General features: G+C 38.2%; 1 protein-coding gene across 31 annotated transcripts in view; it reads right to left on the bottom strand.

Annotated features, from left to right (window-relative positions):
• Positions 1-16,316, bottom strand: part of TTN (titin) — a 274,597-nt gene that overhangs the window by 46,311 nt on the left and 211,970 nt on the right. For all 31 annotated transcript variants that reach the window (XM_090045327.1, XM_090045341.1, XM_090045330.1 and 28 more), the window contains 25 exons: positions 16,012-16,293; positions 15,469-15,768; positions 15,026-15,319; positions 11,935-14,901; positions 11,512-11,832; positions 11,124-11,408; positions 10,601-10,900; positions 9,954-10,256; positions 8,595-8,870; positions 8,188-8,487; positions 7,793-8,095; positions 7,244-7,543; positions 6,828-7,115; positions 6,442-6,738; positions 6,050-6,352; positions 5,638-5,943; positions 4,507-4,794; positions 4,112-4,402; positions 3,729-4,016; positions 2,967-3,557; positions 2,772-2,876; positions 1,487-1,684; positions 1,104-1,400; positions 428-1,015; positions 32-334 (listed from right to left, as the gene is read on the bottom strand). In XM_090045327.1, coding sequence (XP_089901453.1) covers positions 32-334; positions 428-1,015; positions 1,104-1,400; positions 1,487-1,684; positions 2,772-2,876; positions 2,967-3,557; positions 3,729-4,016; positions 4,112-4,402; positions 4,507-4,794; positions 5,638-5,943; positions 6,050-6,352; positions 6,442-6,738; positions 6,828-7,115; positions 7,244-7,543; positions 7,793-8,095; positions 8,188-8,487; positions 8,595-8,870; positions 9,954-10,256; positions 10,601-10,900; positions 11,124-11,408; positions 11,512-11,832; positions 11,935-14,901; positions 15,026-15,319; positions 15,469-15,768; positions 16,012-16,293 — 10,374 coding nt within the window. The remainder of the gene's footprint in view (positions 1-31; positions 335-427; positions 1,016-1,103; positions 1,401-1,486; positions 1,685-2,771; positions 2,877-2,966; positions 3,558-3,728; positions 4,017-4,111; positions 4,403-4,506; positions 4,795-5,637; positions 5,944-6,049; positions 6,353-6,441; positions 6,739-6,827; positions 7,116-7,243; positions 7,544-7,792; positions 8,096-8,187; positions 8,488-8,594; positions 8,871-9,953; positions 10,257-10,600; positions 10,901-11,123; positions 11,409-11,511; positions 11,833-11,934; positions 14,902-15,025; positions 15,320-15,468; positions 15,769-16,011; positions 16,294-16,316) is intronic.

Below are 16,316 nucleotides of genomic sequence, written 5' to 3'. Positions count from 1 at the left end.
AAGCACTGCTTAAAAAAAAAATGATACTAACATGCTGCATCCTTTGTTACTACTGGGTTTGAAGCATCACTTGGTGGTCCAACTCCTGCTCTATTTTCTGCACTGACACGGAATTCATATTCATTTCCTTCTAGGAGTCCGGTAACTTTGCATCTAAGATCTGAAACTGGTTTCTTTGTTGCTCTGACCCATCTCAATCCTTTCTTTTCTTTCCTTTCCACATAGTAGCCTGTTATCTCACTACCACCATCATCAGCTGGCCTTTTCCAGCTAATAGTCACAGTATTTTTAGTCACATTTGTTACTTCTGGCTTTCCAGGAGGACCTGGGGGACCTGATAAGAAAAAAAGACATGTATTGCAAAATAGATGAGTCTTTAAATACTGTAATAAACACCTGCTTAAAGCTTTTAACCTAGTCTACTTACCAAATCTATCCACCATTTTAACTGGTTCTGATTGCACCGGTTCACCTTTGCCATACTCGTTCACTGCTGACACACGGAATATATATTCATTTCCTTGAATGAGCTTGCTAACAACATGTCTGCAACTCTCAATACCTTCAGCAACTAATGTCCATAGCAGTCGGCTAGTTTCTCGCTTTTCAAGTACGTAAGACTTTATTGGTGATCCACCATCCTCTGCTGGAGGTGACCACGTCAGAGTAGCTTTTTCAGCTGAGACGTTGCTGACATCAAGAGGGCCAGGGGGTCCGGGTACATCTAAAACTTTCACATGCACATGCTCTTCTTTTGTGCCAAAGGGATTGGTAGCAGTAATTGTGTATTCACCAGTATCTTTCCTGGCTGCATATTTGACAGTGAGGGTGGAAGAAGTTGGTGTTTCTTCAATGTGCACAATCTCTGAAGGCTTAAAATCTTTTCCTGCTTTGGACCACACTGAAGTTGGGAGTGGTTTGCCACGGATGCTAATAGCAGACATTGTAATGGTATCTCCTGCTTTAACTGTCAATCCTTCTTTCACAGCAGGATCAATAACAATTGTTGGTGCCTCTGCAAAAGAAAAAAAATATTTGTCAGGGAAAAAAGAGCAAGAAAAGTGTATTTTAATATAATTGTGTTTTTGATGTCATATACACACCGTACTCATCCTTGCATATTATGGTTCCTGTGGATTCGGATGGAGGACTGATAGCACCAGCTGTATTTTTTGCTCTGATTCTGAATTCATACTTTGATCCTTCACTAAGGTCAGTTACAGTAAATGCACAATCTGGAACATTCACATGATTAGCCTTTGTCCAAATCTTTGAAGGCAAGTCACGCATTTCAACTATGTAGCCAATTAATTTATGTCCACCATCATATTTTGGTTCTGTCCAAATGAGAGTTACTGAGTTCCTGGTTACATTGATAACCTCAGGTTTCCCAGGAGGATCTAAAATAATCGAAATAAACCTTGAGTCAGTCAGGTTCCAGTGTTGTTGATTTCACAAAATTTTCTCTTTTCTTCTGCTGACTTACCAATTGGATCAAGTGCCACAACTGGCTCAGATGGTAAGCTTGGCTTTCCTACTCCTGCCAAGTTGATTGCCATCACTCTGAATTCATATTCCAGACCTTCAGTTAACCCTGTAACTCTGAAGTCTTTCATCCTTAGTGGAGTCTTGTTAGCTCTCTTCCACATAAGGCTATTTCTTTCTTTGACTTCAATATGATAACCTAAAAGTATAAACAGATGAAACAATATTAGAGAGTATTACAAAAACCTGCACTTGAACAATTAACTTCCCAACTCACTACTGTATCTGTAGAGCAGATTACAATGCTATAATTGATGCAAAAACAACATTTAAAGGTTGATTAAGGAATGAATATTAGCATATTACATGATGTTTGAGTAACGCTCAAATAATAAAATACATTTAATATCTATTGTTCCTCTCTTAGAAGATGTGACTTTATGTGTATGAAACAGCTATTGCATCCCAGTTACTTTTTCTAACTTTTAATGTGTTTTAAATTGAATTTATATATCTAAATTCCTCAAGCCTTAAATGCAACTTAAATTCCTCAAATTCCTACAGCCTCGAATGCAACTCAAATGAAGCTGCAGCTGGAGTACTATGTCCAGTTTTGGGCCTCCCACTGCAGGAGGGATGTAGATAAGTTTGAGAGAGTCCAAAGGAGAACCACCTGTATGATCAAAGGCTAAGAGGGCAAGCATTATAAGGATAGGCTGAGGGACTTCGGACTCTTCAGCCTGGAGAAGAGAAGGCTCAGGGGTACTTGGTAGCAGCCTACAAGTATAAAGGGGGTGGGGGGGGCATGCATTGGGACTTGGAGATCAGTTGTTCAGCAGGGCTCCCCAAGGGATAACAAGATCTAACAGCCACAAACTCCTGGATGGCCAATTTAGATTGGACATAAGAAAAAATTTCTTTACAGTTAGTGTGTCCAGGGTCTGGAACAGACTCCCTGCAGAGGTTGTGCAAGCACCTGCTCTGGACTCATTCAAAAGGCACCTGGATGTTTATCTTGCTGGGATCATTTGATACCAGTAGTCTTCCTGCCTATGGCAGGGGGGCTGGACTTGATGGTCATGCAAGGTCCCTTCCAGCCCCTAATGTCTACGAGTCTATGAATCTATTAAAAAAACATGTACTGAGAGACTAATACTAAAATGTGAAAGTAATGAATAATTTAAGGCATAATTGTATAATAGTTTTATTTTACTCTTTTAAAACAAGGAAGAAAAGAAGGAATAAAAGTTTAAAAAAAGACACTAAGAAGATTTTTGAGCAAATACCTGTGATTGGTGAGCCACCAGTTTTCCTTGGGTCCGTCCAAGTTAGAGATACAGAATCATGCCTAACATCAACAATTTTGGGAGGTGGAGGAGCATCTGGTACATCTAAAAAATGTTAAAAATATAAATAGCATGAACAATAAATGCTAACATTAAAGCAATTTTTAGTTTAAAACATTGTAATTTGTTACTTACCAAATGGATGTTTTGCGACTACAGAGTCAGACTTAAGGCCTTCACCTACTCCATACTTATTTTCAGCACTGATCCTGAAAGTATATTCATTTCCCTCATGAAGTCTTGTAACTCTAAATGTAGTTTTTTGGACAGCAGAAGCACATATCACCCATTTATTGTTTACATTATCTCGCTTCTCTATTATATAGTTGGTGATTTCTGAACCACCATCATCTTTTGGTGGACCCCATTTTAAGGTTATGGCATCAGCTGTGACTTCTTCAAATTTCACCGGTCCTGTTGGGATGCCAGGTTTGCCAACAACTTTCACAGAAATAGTGCCTTCCTTAGTGCCAGCAACATTCTTCAGTGTGATTGTGTACTTTTCAGCATCATCTTTATGACAGTCACGTACCAAGAGAGTAGTATTAACTGCTGTAGCCTCAAATGCAACTCTTCCAGTCTCAGTAAGAACCTGGTCTTCACCTTTCCTCCATGTTACAGTTGGGGCAGGTTTGCCTTTAATTGGGATTTTAAGACGGAAACTACTACCTTCTCTAGCTAAATAGCATGAGTCAGGTAGGTCTCTTAAATCAAGATCAGGTGCCACTAAAAAAACAGAAGAAATCAATTTAATCAATTTGGGTGTAAAACCTCGAATTTTTCAATTCCTATGCAGTTTTCAAATTCATTAACGTGTACTAGATGGACATTATATACAAATAAGATGTAGTTTGGATGAATGACAGGAAGAATTCATGTGTTTGTGTAGAAACTTACCAATGTCATCCCTTGCCACAACTGTGATCTCACTTGGAGTTCCATATCCAGCATCGTTCTGTGCTCTCACTCTGAAAGTGTACTCCTTCCCTTCTTTTAGATCCTTCATTGAAAACTGCAGGTGCTTTGACCTCATAACTTCTTGCCACATATCATCATCAGTCATAACCTCAACAGTATAGGCAATAATATGGCTTCCACCATCACTGATGGGCTTTTTCCATGCTAGATTGCAAGACGACTTTGTTACAGCCAAAGCTTTCAGATCCACAACTGGCCCAGGAGTTTCTAGAAGGATTAAAAACATTGATAAATCTCAGTTCAAAAGTAACATAAAAATTCCTTCAAAAGTAAAGTAGGATACGAGCGTTTATTATTCTTACCAGAAGCTTTAACCGCATCACGAGTTTCACAGGGCTCACCAATGCCATATTCATTTTCAGCAAAAACTCTGAAAAAGTAAGATTTGCCTTCCTCCAAGTTAGTTATTCTGAAACTTGTCTTTGAACACTCTGTTGATACGGTGGACCAAGATTTTCTTTCTGCATCACGTTTTTCAACAATATAGTTCTTGACTGGACTGCCACCATCAATTAGTGGAGGCTCCCATGAAATAAAGGCAGAATCCTTAGATGCTTCTTTTACAATCAGGTTAATAGGAGGTCCAGGGGTATCTAGATGGATAGCAAATAAACATTTGATTTATTAAGTAAAACACAGAAAACATTATTTAATTTTTTTATAAAGTGTTAATATTTATAATCAGCCTGATGCTTACCAAGTACTTTCACAACAATGGTGTAGGACTTTTTGCCACAGCTGTTCTCCAGAGTCAAGACATATTTTCCAGCATCATATTTATTTACATTTTCACAGCGTAGGAAGGTGTCAAAATCAGTTGATTTGATGTCTAACCCTGCCCGGTCTCTTAAATTGGCATCTACTTTAGACCAAGTAATCTTTGGAGGTGGACGGCCTCTTACTGGCACATAAAGCCTCATTGTGACTCCAGCACGTAATATTAGTACTTTCCTGAGTTCTGCATCAAGCTCTCCTTCTGGTGGAACTGCATTTTTAATAAAAGATTTATAAATTAAAATGTTAGTGAATCACTAAAATTACCATGATCAGAAGTCCCGGTTTACTGGCATTTCCCCAGATTGGCTAGGTTGTTCTGGTGTCTCAACTAATATTATTGCATAAAATGGTGTGTCCTAGTTTCAAGAGAGTTGGGAGACTGGCCTTCTCCTGCAGTGCTTACTCCTCTTTCTCTACCCCTTTCTTATGACTTCCCACCAGTTACAACTCTTATATTCACTTTCCTTATGAAGCAGTTTCCCACCTCCTCCATATTTTGCAAAAAACTTCAAGTTTAGCTTCCTGTGCTATATCTTTTACCATGCACCAGTGTAACTCTGTGGTGCTACATTTCTGCTCTGTTCAGTTGTGCTTTCAGCAGCCAGTAGGGAATTTGGGGACAGCAGGTCTATGCAATTTGGCAGTATACCACAGAGGACTACAGTGGAATAACATTGACAACTGGGCTCCAAATTCCTTGAAAGATAAGATGAAGATGGAAGGACTGAGAAACAGGAGAGAGACATTTGGGAAGTCTTAATGAGGGTTAGGGTAGAAGGATCAAAATCTTGAAGATGCAAGGTCAGAAAGCATCTGGCGTGCAAACAAGTAGGAGTGGGCACTAACTTCCCTCAAAAATGACCCCAGTCAAGTTTCATTTTGATCAGCCTTTCCATAGCGTTTAAAATAAATCCCTATGCTTTCCCTTCTCCAGGCTGCCAGACCCTGTTGTAATCTGCTGCTGCAAACTGACAAACCATTTTTCACAGGTCCTGTATCTATCCTACACATAATTAAACTGTGCAAGTTAGCTGTTTTCCAGAGTACTTACTTAAAATGTCTTTGGCGAGGTGCTTGTCAGGCACATCACTTGGGTCACTGTATCCAATCTTATTGACAGCATAAATACGGAACTGATATTCTGTATTCTCTGACAGTCCAGTTACCACAAAATGGGTATCCTGTAGGTTCTTTGGCAGATTACATCTGACCCAGTTTTCTGTGTCAGCTCTTTTTACTTCTACTAAATAACCAATAATAGGGCTTCCACCATCATATGCTGGTTTACTCCAAGATAGACGTACAGAATTACGGGTTGTATCAACCACTTTTGGGAAGGCAGGTGGGCCAGGAGGATCTGGGATTGAAAACAGTAGGAAATTATATACAATACATTATATAATCATAATGTACAATTGTATTCAGAAATTTCATAAGAAAAACAAAAATTGTTTTTATCTTACATTGAGGATCACGAGCATATGCTGCCTTAGACGGTCCACTTGGTTTGCCTGGTCCAGCCTTATTCAATGCTGTTACTCTGTATTCATATTCAGTTTCTTCTTGGAGTCCAGTAGCCTTTATCGTTCTTTCAATGACAGGCTTCCTGTTTACCTTTGTCCAGTTAACAGCCTTAGTTTCACGTTTCTCAAGTATATATCCAGTTATGGGGGATCCACCATCATCTTTTGGTGGTTTCCAGCTAACAGTCATAAAGTTCTTTGTAATATTACTAATGACTGGTGGCTCACAAGGTCCAGGTACATCTGTAAATATTTATTTGAAAGTTATTTGCACATTCTTAACATGTGCATAAAAATCAATGAACCACTAAATCATAGTAAGATATGCTTACCATACGGATTTTTAGCAACTGCTGGGTGAGTGAATGTGGGATCTCCAACACCATATTTGTTTTCAGCACAAATGCGGAACTGATACTCATGTCCTTCTATCAGTTTCTCTACTGTGCAGCTTGTAATAGGTACATTGGCAGTTACTTGGGCCCAGTTTGCTCTGCTTGTTTCACGCTTATCAACAATATAGTTGGTAATTTCTGAACCTCCATCTTCAAGAGGAGGCTCCCAAGAGAGCATTGCACGATCTACATACATATGGTTGATTTTAACTGAAGCAGGAGGACCAGGCTTATCTGAAAAAATTGATAAATAGTTACATCTCTAACTCTTGACATTTCATCTAAGGTATAAATGTAGTACTAATAAATAATCTCTAACCTACCAAGTACTTTAAGCTTAATGGTTGCTGACTTAGAACCACTTGCATTTTCAGCAGTAATAGTATAGTCTCCTGTTTGCTTCCTGTTAACGCTGAACAGCTCCACTGTGGATAGGTTTCTCTTGGTGGTGATCTTAATGCCTTCAGCTGGTTTTAAAATGTCTCCTTCTTTCTTCCAGGTAATTGTTGGCATGGGTTTGCCATATACATTTGCCTCAAGACAAACATTTGTCCCAGCTTTTACTGTAAGCAGTGATTTCATAGATACTCCCAACTCTATTCTGGGAGGAACTGAGAAGAAATAAAAATAAGAGACTTAATCAACCTAAAAAGAATTAAATATATAATTTTTCATATGAATAGAAAGCATAAATGCACAATTAGAGTTCTCAAATCGTTCTCCATTATCCATTCCTTACCATTTTCTTCCTGTATGGTGACTGGGTCAGAAGGTTCAGAAGGACCACTAATATTAATTGCTGTCTTGGCGATTGCTCTAAATTGATATTGAGCATTTTCTTCCAAATCAGTAACAGTGTATTCCTCTTGGGGAATTTGATATGGGGTAGAATTACATCGTACCCATTTATCACCAGGCAGTTTGCAAGCTTCTACAAAATAGCCAATAATTTTGCTACCGCCATCATGCTTTGGTTTTGTCCATACAAGTGACACGGTACTCTTTGTGACATCAATAACATCAGGTTTACCAGGAGGATCTAAAAGTAAACAAGACCATTATAACTTTATCCTATAAAAAATTTTGGCATTTCAGGAAAATCTTTTTCAGTGATGGATGGATAGATATTCACAGCACATCTATCCAAAAACAAAAATGCTGCATTGTACATGAATATATAGTGTATCCAAATACCCCCAAATATTAAAGAAAGTTGCAAGTATACTTAAAAAATTCAAGATGAGTATATATTAACTGTATTTGCAAATTATTGGAATGTTTTGCTTACCAACTGGTGTTCTTGCTGTAACAAAATCAGTTGGTTTGCTAGGTTTGCTTGCTCCAGCTTTGTTCAGTGCATATATTCTGAAAGTGTACTCTAGACCTTCAATTAGGCCTACACAAGGGTATTCTGTGGAACGTACAGCTGTATCATTAGCCTTCACCCATAGCAAACTGTTCCGCTCTTTACGCTCTATAAGATAACCAGTGATTGGACTGCCTCCATCACTGTCTGGTTTGTCCCAGGCTACAAAGATGCAGTCCTTGTTGACCTTGGTAACACGTGCATTCTTTGGTTCACTGGGAACATCTAGACAGAAACATATTGAATAACGTTATCTCTTCCTTTATGAATAGAAAAAAATAGAAACAGGCAAATGCCGTTATTGGAAGCTGACATACCAAATGGGAATCTTGCAACTATCTTGTCAGATGTAAGTGGCTCAGAAATACCAAAGCGGTTTTCAGCACGAGCACGGAACATATACTCTTGTCCAGGGATCAGTTTTCCTACTCTGCAGCTTGTCTTTGTGACAGAAGCTACAGCTGTTACCCAGTCTCCTCGGCTTACATCACACTTCTCAACCACATAGTTCGTAATGTTACTGCCACCATCTTCAAGAGGCATATGCCAAGCAAGAGTGCAAGCATCAGCATCTAGGTCAGTGATGTCAAATGGAGGCTGAGGTGGACCTGGGGCATCTGCACATAGAATCAAAGAATAATTTAAGGAAATGGTCAAGAACAAAATGTGTTAATTTTACTTCTGAAGAAAGTTAGATTTAAAAAATAGAGAAAAGGAAACTTACCCATGACAACTACTCTGATTTTCTGAGTGGCAATTCCAGAACTGTTTTCTGCAGTAAGACTATAATAATCACTGTCTTTTCTAGTCACATCCTTTATGATGAGAACAGAAGAATTTTCTGCCTTATGCACAGCAAGACGACTGGATATACATACATCTTGTTCTGCTTTCATCCATTTACACATTGGCTGAGGTTTCCCATAGACATATCCCTCAATTCGGAGCTTCTGTCCAGCCTTAATGTTCATATGATCTGGCATCAAAATCTTAGGTGGGACTACAAAGACAAATACACAAATATATGTAACTCCTTTGAGAAATTATTTTAGTTTTTCATATGTATACCTTCTACATCTTTCTCTGGATCAATAAGGATATTAAAGGCAGTATCCTTGGTACTAACTCTATAGGGAGCCTAAACCTCAGGTCTGAATTATGTAGACACCCTGGAACCAGAAATTCTATAGTTGGCAATGTCTGCTCTGACATACAGTTTTGTATTCTGATTTAGACTATAACAGAATATTTTTGCTTGGATTGTTTTCTTGTATGTTTGTAAATATCTAATACACCATTAACACTTTATTGATACTCATTCTCCTTAAAACAATAGGTAACCAAATGGGAGTCTTTAAGCCTGACAATATCACATAATCATTCAGAAGACCCACTGCTCCTGTATTGCTGAGTGTCTCTGGTGGAAATCATGTGACCAGACTCCACCACAAGTTTGTTCTTTCCTTCTTCAGTGCTGCCATCTTTCCCTTTTTCCACTTCCATTTATCCCTCTGCAGAGGATTCTGGTAACTTCATTCAAAAGAAAACTGATGAAATGTAGTGTGGCCATATCCTGCCATCAGCTTGCTTTTCCTTCTCTCCCTTCCAAACCTTCTCCTTATTTTCCTTTTGTTATACATGTAGAAGTTTTGCATTTGGTCTCTTCCTCAAACCCTCCAATTTGCCAAGAATTCTTTCCCATCCTATCTTCTGATCTCTCTCTGCCAACCCTCTCATTCTCTTCTTTACTTCTTGCCTTAACCTATCTTTCTCCACTGGCTCTACAACTCCTCCCCAGAATGCAACCAAGAGTTAGTTTTTCCCATATTAAAGAATTTTACAAAATCCTCAGTTTCATTTTCTTCTGCAACTACAACCTGTAATTTCTAAGTTAATTGATACTAACTACAATTGCTATCTGGAGCAAAAGACAGGTTTCTCAAAGTGTGATCTTTTACAGAAGCGCAGAAAAGATTTTAAGGAGTTCTAGAGCTTCTAGAACTTCATCTAAGATCCAAAAAAATTTTAATTCCATTTCTAAATAGATTTTATTAGCATAGCCAGTATTTATTTAATTACTTACTGAGTTGCTCTTTAATTTCATATATTCCCTCAGTTTCTCTTGGCAAACTTACGCCTACAGCATTTCTAGCTGCCACTCTGAATTTGTATTTCTGTTTTTCTTTCAGGCCAGCTACAACAATGTTCAGATCTTTGACAATAGAATATTGTCTCCAGTGATCTGCAGCTTGTTCTTCTTCTTTATAGCTAATAATGTAACCATCGATTTTAGAGCCTCCATCACGCAGGGGTGGCAACCAGCCTAAAGTGGCACTGTTCTTTGTAATTTCAGTAACTTCAACTTTTCTTGGTGGATCAGGTTCACCTTAAGAAAAAACAAAACAGGAATATTTAAACATCATTATTTTAACTAATAAATATTAGTGATATTGGTAAGACTGTTGAGTAAGATAAGAATATATTTATTCAACAAGGAATTGATTCATAGATTAATGCTTTGGATTTAGAAAGCACGTCATATTACAAGCTACAGAAGCTATTACATAAATGTGAATATATTATAGTATGCAGTGTGTTGATTTGTACTCAGCAAACATGATTTAAGATTTATACCATTATGACTTAGTGCTTTTGAGAAATCAAAAGCTTATTGGAGGGTAGAACAAATAATAATGCAGCAGTAAAAGAAGCACATTAATAAATACTTACTTAGTGGATCTGTTGCCCGGATTGGCTTTGGTATATCGGCTGGAACACCTGAACCATATTCATTGACAGCAGTTACTCTAAAGAAGTATTCATTTCCAGGTACAAGATTAGCTATTTTGAAACTAGTTTTCTTTAAATCTGCAATAACTGTTGCCCATGTCTTTCTATCAGCTTCACGTTTTGCCAGAATATAGTGAGTTACTGGGCTACCACCATCATTTTCAGGAGGTGCCCATGAGAGTTGACATGACATTTTTGTGACATCTGAAACCTTGAATTCAGCCACAGGTCCAGGAGTATCTAAAAAGAAACATCAATTTATGTATCTGTCCTCCTTGAGCATCCTTACGAAATTAAAATTAAACTGAACTTATAGTTTCTTCTATATGGGAAATTAATATTAGCTATGTACAATGATATTTGTCTTATTAACAATATGGATTGTAACACTTTCTGTAAGATACTAAGGAGAAGAAGAATAAGTAAAAAGTAACATCTTTAAAAATTGTTTCTGATTACTCACCAAGGACTCGGACATTCACAAACACAGCTTTTTCTCCAGCTGCATTAACAAGTGTCAAAGAATATTTGCCTGAGTCATCACGTGTTGAATTGGGGATGACAAGGAAGGCCATTGTGTCAACCAGATCAACCTGGCCCTTTCTGATTACATTGTCAATACCAACTCTTCTCCAAGTGACTTTAGGCGCTGGTCGCCCTCTTACAATGGCAAAAAGTCTAATGGGGCATCCTGCTCTGACTGTGACTAACTTTCTCATGCTTGCATCCAAATCAATCTCAGGTGGTTCTGAAATATAAATTAAATTTAAAAAAAAATTAGATTGTGAAATCAAATCTAAGCAGAGCAAACAAATGATGTATATCTTCACAGAAAATATGTAAAAAATTACCAAGTATTTCTTTAGGAGACACAGCTTCTTTCAGTTCAGCTGGTCTGCCAAGGCCAACCTGGTTTTGGGCAGAAACCCGGAACTCATATAGTTGTTTCTCATCAAGACTGGTAACTGTAAATTCTGTGTGAATAACTTGGGCAGCAACATTACATCGTTTCCATCCTGCATCAGGTTGTTGACCTTCAACTTTTTGTCTGACTTCTACAACGTATCCAATAATTGGAGCCCCACCATCATACACTGGTTTTCCCCAACCAAGAGTAATGGAACCTTTTGTGCTATCAACCACTTTCAGATTAGTTGGAGGACCAGGTGGTTCTGGAAGACAGTTAAAAAAACCAGTTTGTAAATATGTTCAAATAATTAATCTACTTTTTAAATATTTGTTTAAATAAAGCAATAAATACGATAATATGGTACCTATAGGGTCTTTTGCCACTACTGGTCTTGATGGCAAGCTTGGTTCTCCAAGGCCAATTTCATTTTCAGCGCTGACACGGAATTGGTATTCATGATGTGGAATGAGGTTTGTAACTTTCTTGCGTCTCTCTGGGATTGCACTCTTAGTAACAGGAACCCATCTTAATGATCGTTTCTCTTTCTTCTCCAAAATATATCCTGTAATTGATTTGCCACCATCATACTCAGGTGGATTCCAAACTACTGTCATTTCTTCTTTACTAACCCTTGAGACTTCTGGGGGATCAGGACGACCAGGTCTGTCATACTTTGTTTTTGCAATTATTGGTTGTGTTTCTGTGGGTGGGCCAGTGCCCATCTTATTCTCTGCACGGACCCTAAATATATATTCATTGCCTTCTATGAGGCGTGTTACATGTACATAGTTTGTTAGAATAGAGGAAGAGTATGTAGACCAGATCATACGCTTGCTTTCACATTTTTCTAAAATGTAGTTTTGTATTTCACAACCACCATCATCTTCTGGTAGGTCCCAGCTGACAGTACACCTATCACTTGAGATGTCAGAAACCTTCAGGTTTCTTACAGGACCAGGTTTATCCAAAACAATAACAGTTGCATATGCTACAAAACTGCCGGCTATATTAGTTGCAGTAATCACATATTTACCACCATCACTGCGCTTTGATTTTGTGAGAACAAATTTAGATGAATCAGAAGTTGTTTCAATTTTGACTCTTGGAAGTCTTGTTAGGTCTGTGGCATCTTTGTCTTTTGCCCATGTAACTTCTGGTTGTGGCTTCCCTCTAAGTCCTGCCTCAAGTCTAATTGTTTCACCTGCTTTCACAATCAGCACACCACTTAACTTTAAATCAAGCACTGGTTTCTGCAGGTCTTCCTTCACTACAACTTCACTTGTTGTCACCCAGCCACTTTCACCTGCCTCGTTCTTGGTCTGAACTCTGAATTGATAAGTTTTATTTTCAACACATTTATCAACCATATAGTGTGTTTCTTTAATACTGCCTTTATGTACTCTTTCCCATTCATCTGAATCCTTCAGTTTTCTTTCAACATGGTAAGTTAAATTAGGACTTCCACCATCATAATCCGGTCTTCTCCATTTTAGATATACAAAAGTCTTTCCTTTTTCTGCAATGTGAAGATTTTCTGGCTCACCAGGCCTTTCAATTGGATTAATGGCAAGGATAGGTGTCTTGGTCTCAACGACAGGGCCTGGACCTATTTTGTTCTCTGCACATACCCTGAAGAAGTATTCATGGTTTTCTATGAGATGTGCTTTTATTAACCTTTTGGTAAGATCTGAAGAGACAATTGCCCATCCTTTCTGATTCGGTTCACGATATTCTACTATGTAATTTGTAATTTCTGAACCACCATTATCTATTGGGTTTTCCCAAGCAACCATACAAGAATCTTTTGTGACATAACTTATTTTCAGGTTCTGGCATGGTCCAGGTCTGTCAAGCACATTAACAAGGGCATATGCTTGGGCATGTCCACAGCTGTTCTTAGCCGCAATGATGTATTTGCCATGATCTCCTCTTTTAGCTTCTTTCACTTGGAGTTCAACATGAGGGAATTCATGAATCATCTCAATACGTTTTTCTTGGGTTAGTACTTTGCCATCCTTAGACCATGTTATGTCAGGGTCTGGTCTGCCTTTTACTTTACCAGTAATATGGATTATTTGGCCTACTCTGACAGTAATTAAGTCACGACAGGTCACATCTAGTTCTATTTCTGGAGGAGAAAGAATATCCTTTGCAAGAACAGTTTCTGGCACTTCTCTTGGCTCTCCCTCTCCAACAATATTAGCAGCTTTTATTCGGAAACTGTATTCATTTCCTTCAATTAGCCCAGGGACCCTAAAAGCACACTGTGTAATGAGTTTATCTTTATTAATCCTTTTCCACTCTGTAGTTCCGGTTTTCTGACATTCCACAACATATCCCAGTATAGGGCTGCCACCATCTTTAAGAGGCTTTGTCCATACGAGATCAGCTGTTTCTCTTGTCTTGTCTTTTAGTTTTGGATTAATGGGTGGTCCAGGTGGAGAGATGGGACGTGAAATTTTTATTGGGTCAGAAATTGGGGATGGTTTACTTATGCCAACAATGTTTTCTGCAAAAGCTCTGAATTCATATGTATTGCCCTCAAAAAGGCCAGTGACTCTTAATTTCAGATCAAGCACAGGTGTCTTGTTGACGCGCACCCATTTGCCAGATATTTCCCGACGTTCAAGGATATATCCAATTATTGCACTTCCGCCATCAGATGTTGGTAGAGTCCAAGACACAGTTGCAGCATTTTCTGTAATATCATAAACCACTGGTTTACCAGGTGGGGATGGTGGATCAAACATATGTTTAGCAACTGTGGGTGCAGAATCTAGGGGTGCACCGATGCCTATCTTATTTTCTGCACAAACACGGAAAATATATTCACAGCCTTTCTGCAGACGTGGAACCTTGATTTTTGTGTGATCTGTTCCTGAACTGACCACCCCCCAAGTCTCTTTCTTGGATTCACGCTTCTCAACGATATAGTTTATTATTGGACTTCCACCATCATCTTTAGGAGGACGCCAAGAAATAATCATATGTTCTGGTGTTACTTCAAGAATATTAATTGGACCAGTTGGTGGACCAGGAACATCCAAAACTGTAAGATGAAGAGCCACAGTCTTGCTGCCAGCTATATTTGTTACTGTGAGCAAATATTCTCCTGTGTCTTTTCTTACGCAGTCTTTAATGGTCAATACAGTTGAATAACTGTCAGTGTCAATCTTATAGTTGCCTTCTGTTTTAATTTCATTGCCATCAGTTACCCATTTTGCAGTGGGAACAGGTACACCTCTCATAATTGCAGGAAGTCTTACTGTACTGCCAGCTTTAACAACAAGACCTTCAATTAACTTCACATCCAGTTCCACAAATGGAGGTACTGGAATTAGAAAAAAATATAGAAATAGTCATATATTTTTATCTGTGAAATACTAAAACGCTACCACAATACTAATTAATGAATGAATGAAATAAGAAAACAATTCTACAAACTAAAAAGATACCTAGTTTTTCTTGACACTCTATTGGTATAGTTGTATCTGGAAGACTAAGGCCCACAATATTCTGGGCTTTCACACGGAATCTATATGTCTTTCCTTGCTTTAGACCAGTTACAACACACTCTAGCATAGAGACTGTCTTGAATTTGGTCCACTCCTCTGCACCATCTTCTTGATACTCCACCAAATATCCAGTAATTTCAGCACCACCATCACGATCTGGCCGATTCCAAACAAGGGAAACTTCAGTTTTGTCAGCATCTACATGATGTAGATTCTTTGGTGGCCCAGGAGGATCTTTTAAAAGACAAAATCAAGAGGATTATTAAGATGGCCAAATCTTCCTACCAACAAACAAATATGCTATGTGAACTAAAAAGGTCAGCTCAAATTTCACAAACAAAATAACTCTAAACAAAATAATGCACATAACAGAAAGTACTTACGAAGTGGATCCATAGCTTTAATTGGCTTGACACTTTCCACAAATGGACCTCGCCCATATTGGTTCTCAGCGGCAACACGGAAAAGATACTGAATCCCTTCCATAAGATGTTTAGCCAAATGACTGTGTTTCTTGGAGGATGATGAGATGGGTACCCATTGGGCTGAGGCAACATCTTTCCTTTCTACCACATAGTTGGTAATGACAGAACCACCATCATCTTCTGGCTCCTTCCAGGTGAGATAGCAAGAATCTCTTCTAACTTCACCGACTTGAAAATTTCTTGGTGGACCAGGTTTATCTAATATTTTTAAAATAAAGAATATTTGTTTAATAAACTAAACAAATTTTGCAAAACATTCAATTTTAGTAGAAAGCAAGTATTTACTAAATGTACTGCTTGCCAATTTATAGTTCTTTCTTCACACAACTACCACAAGTTATGATTTCTTATATCTGGAATCTATTCATATTTTTCTGTTTGCAAACCTTCTTTGTTGCAAAAAAATATTAAAAAGCATACTATACAAAAAAAGATGATTACCTAGTACAAGGACTTTTACTGAAACAGTCTTTGAACCTACTGGATTCTCAACAGTCAAAGAGTAAATTCCACCATCTTCATGGACAGTGTTACGTATTTCCAGCTTACTTCCAACACCTGTAACCTCAATATCTGCTTTGGGCGAAACTTCTCGACCTTCTTTCTTCCATGACACTTTTGGGAATGGAATTCCTTTAATCACAGCACTAAGTCTAAGGGTATCTCCAGTTTTTACGTGTTGTTCCCTTGCCATATTAGCATCAAGTATCAGCTCAGGAGGTTCTAGGAGAAGGATCACAGTTTTA

This window comes from Crocodylus siamensis, chromosome 4 (assembly GCF_052110815.1).
Source record: "Crocodylus siamensis isolate JL-2025a chromosome 4, ASM5211081v1, whole genome shotgun sequence".
In the NCBI taxonomy this organism is placed as follows: domain Eukaryota; kingdom Metazoa; phylum Chordata; order Crocodylia; family Crocodylidae; genus Crocodylus; species Crocodylus siamensis.
The sequence above is the reverse complement of the archived record's forward strand: the minus strand, read 5'-3'. Positions and strand labels throughout refer to the sequence as shown.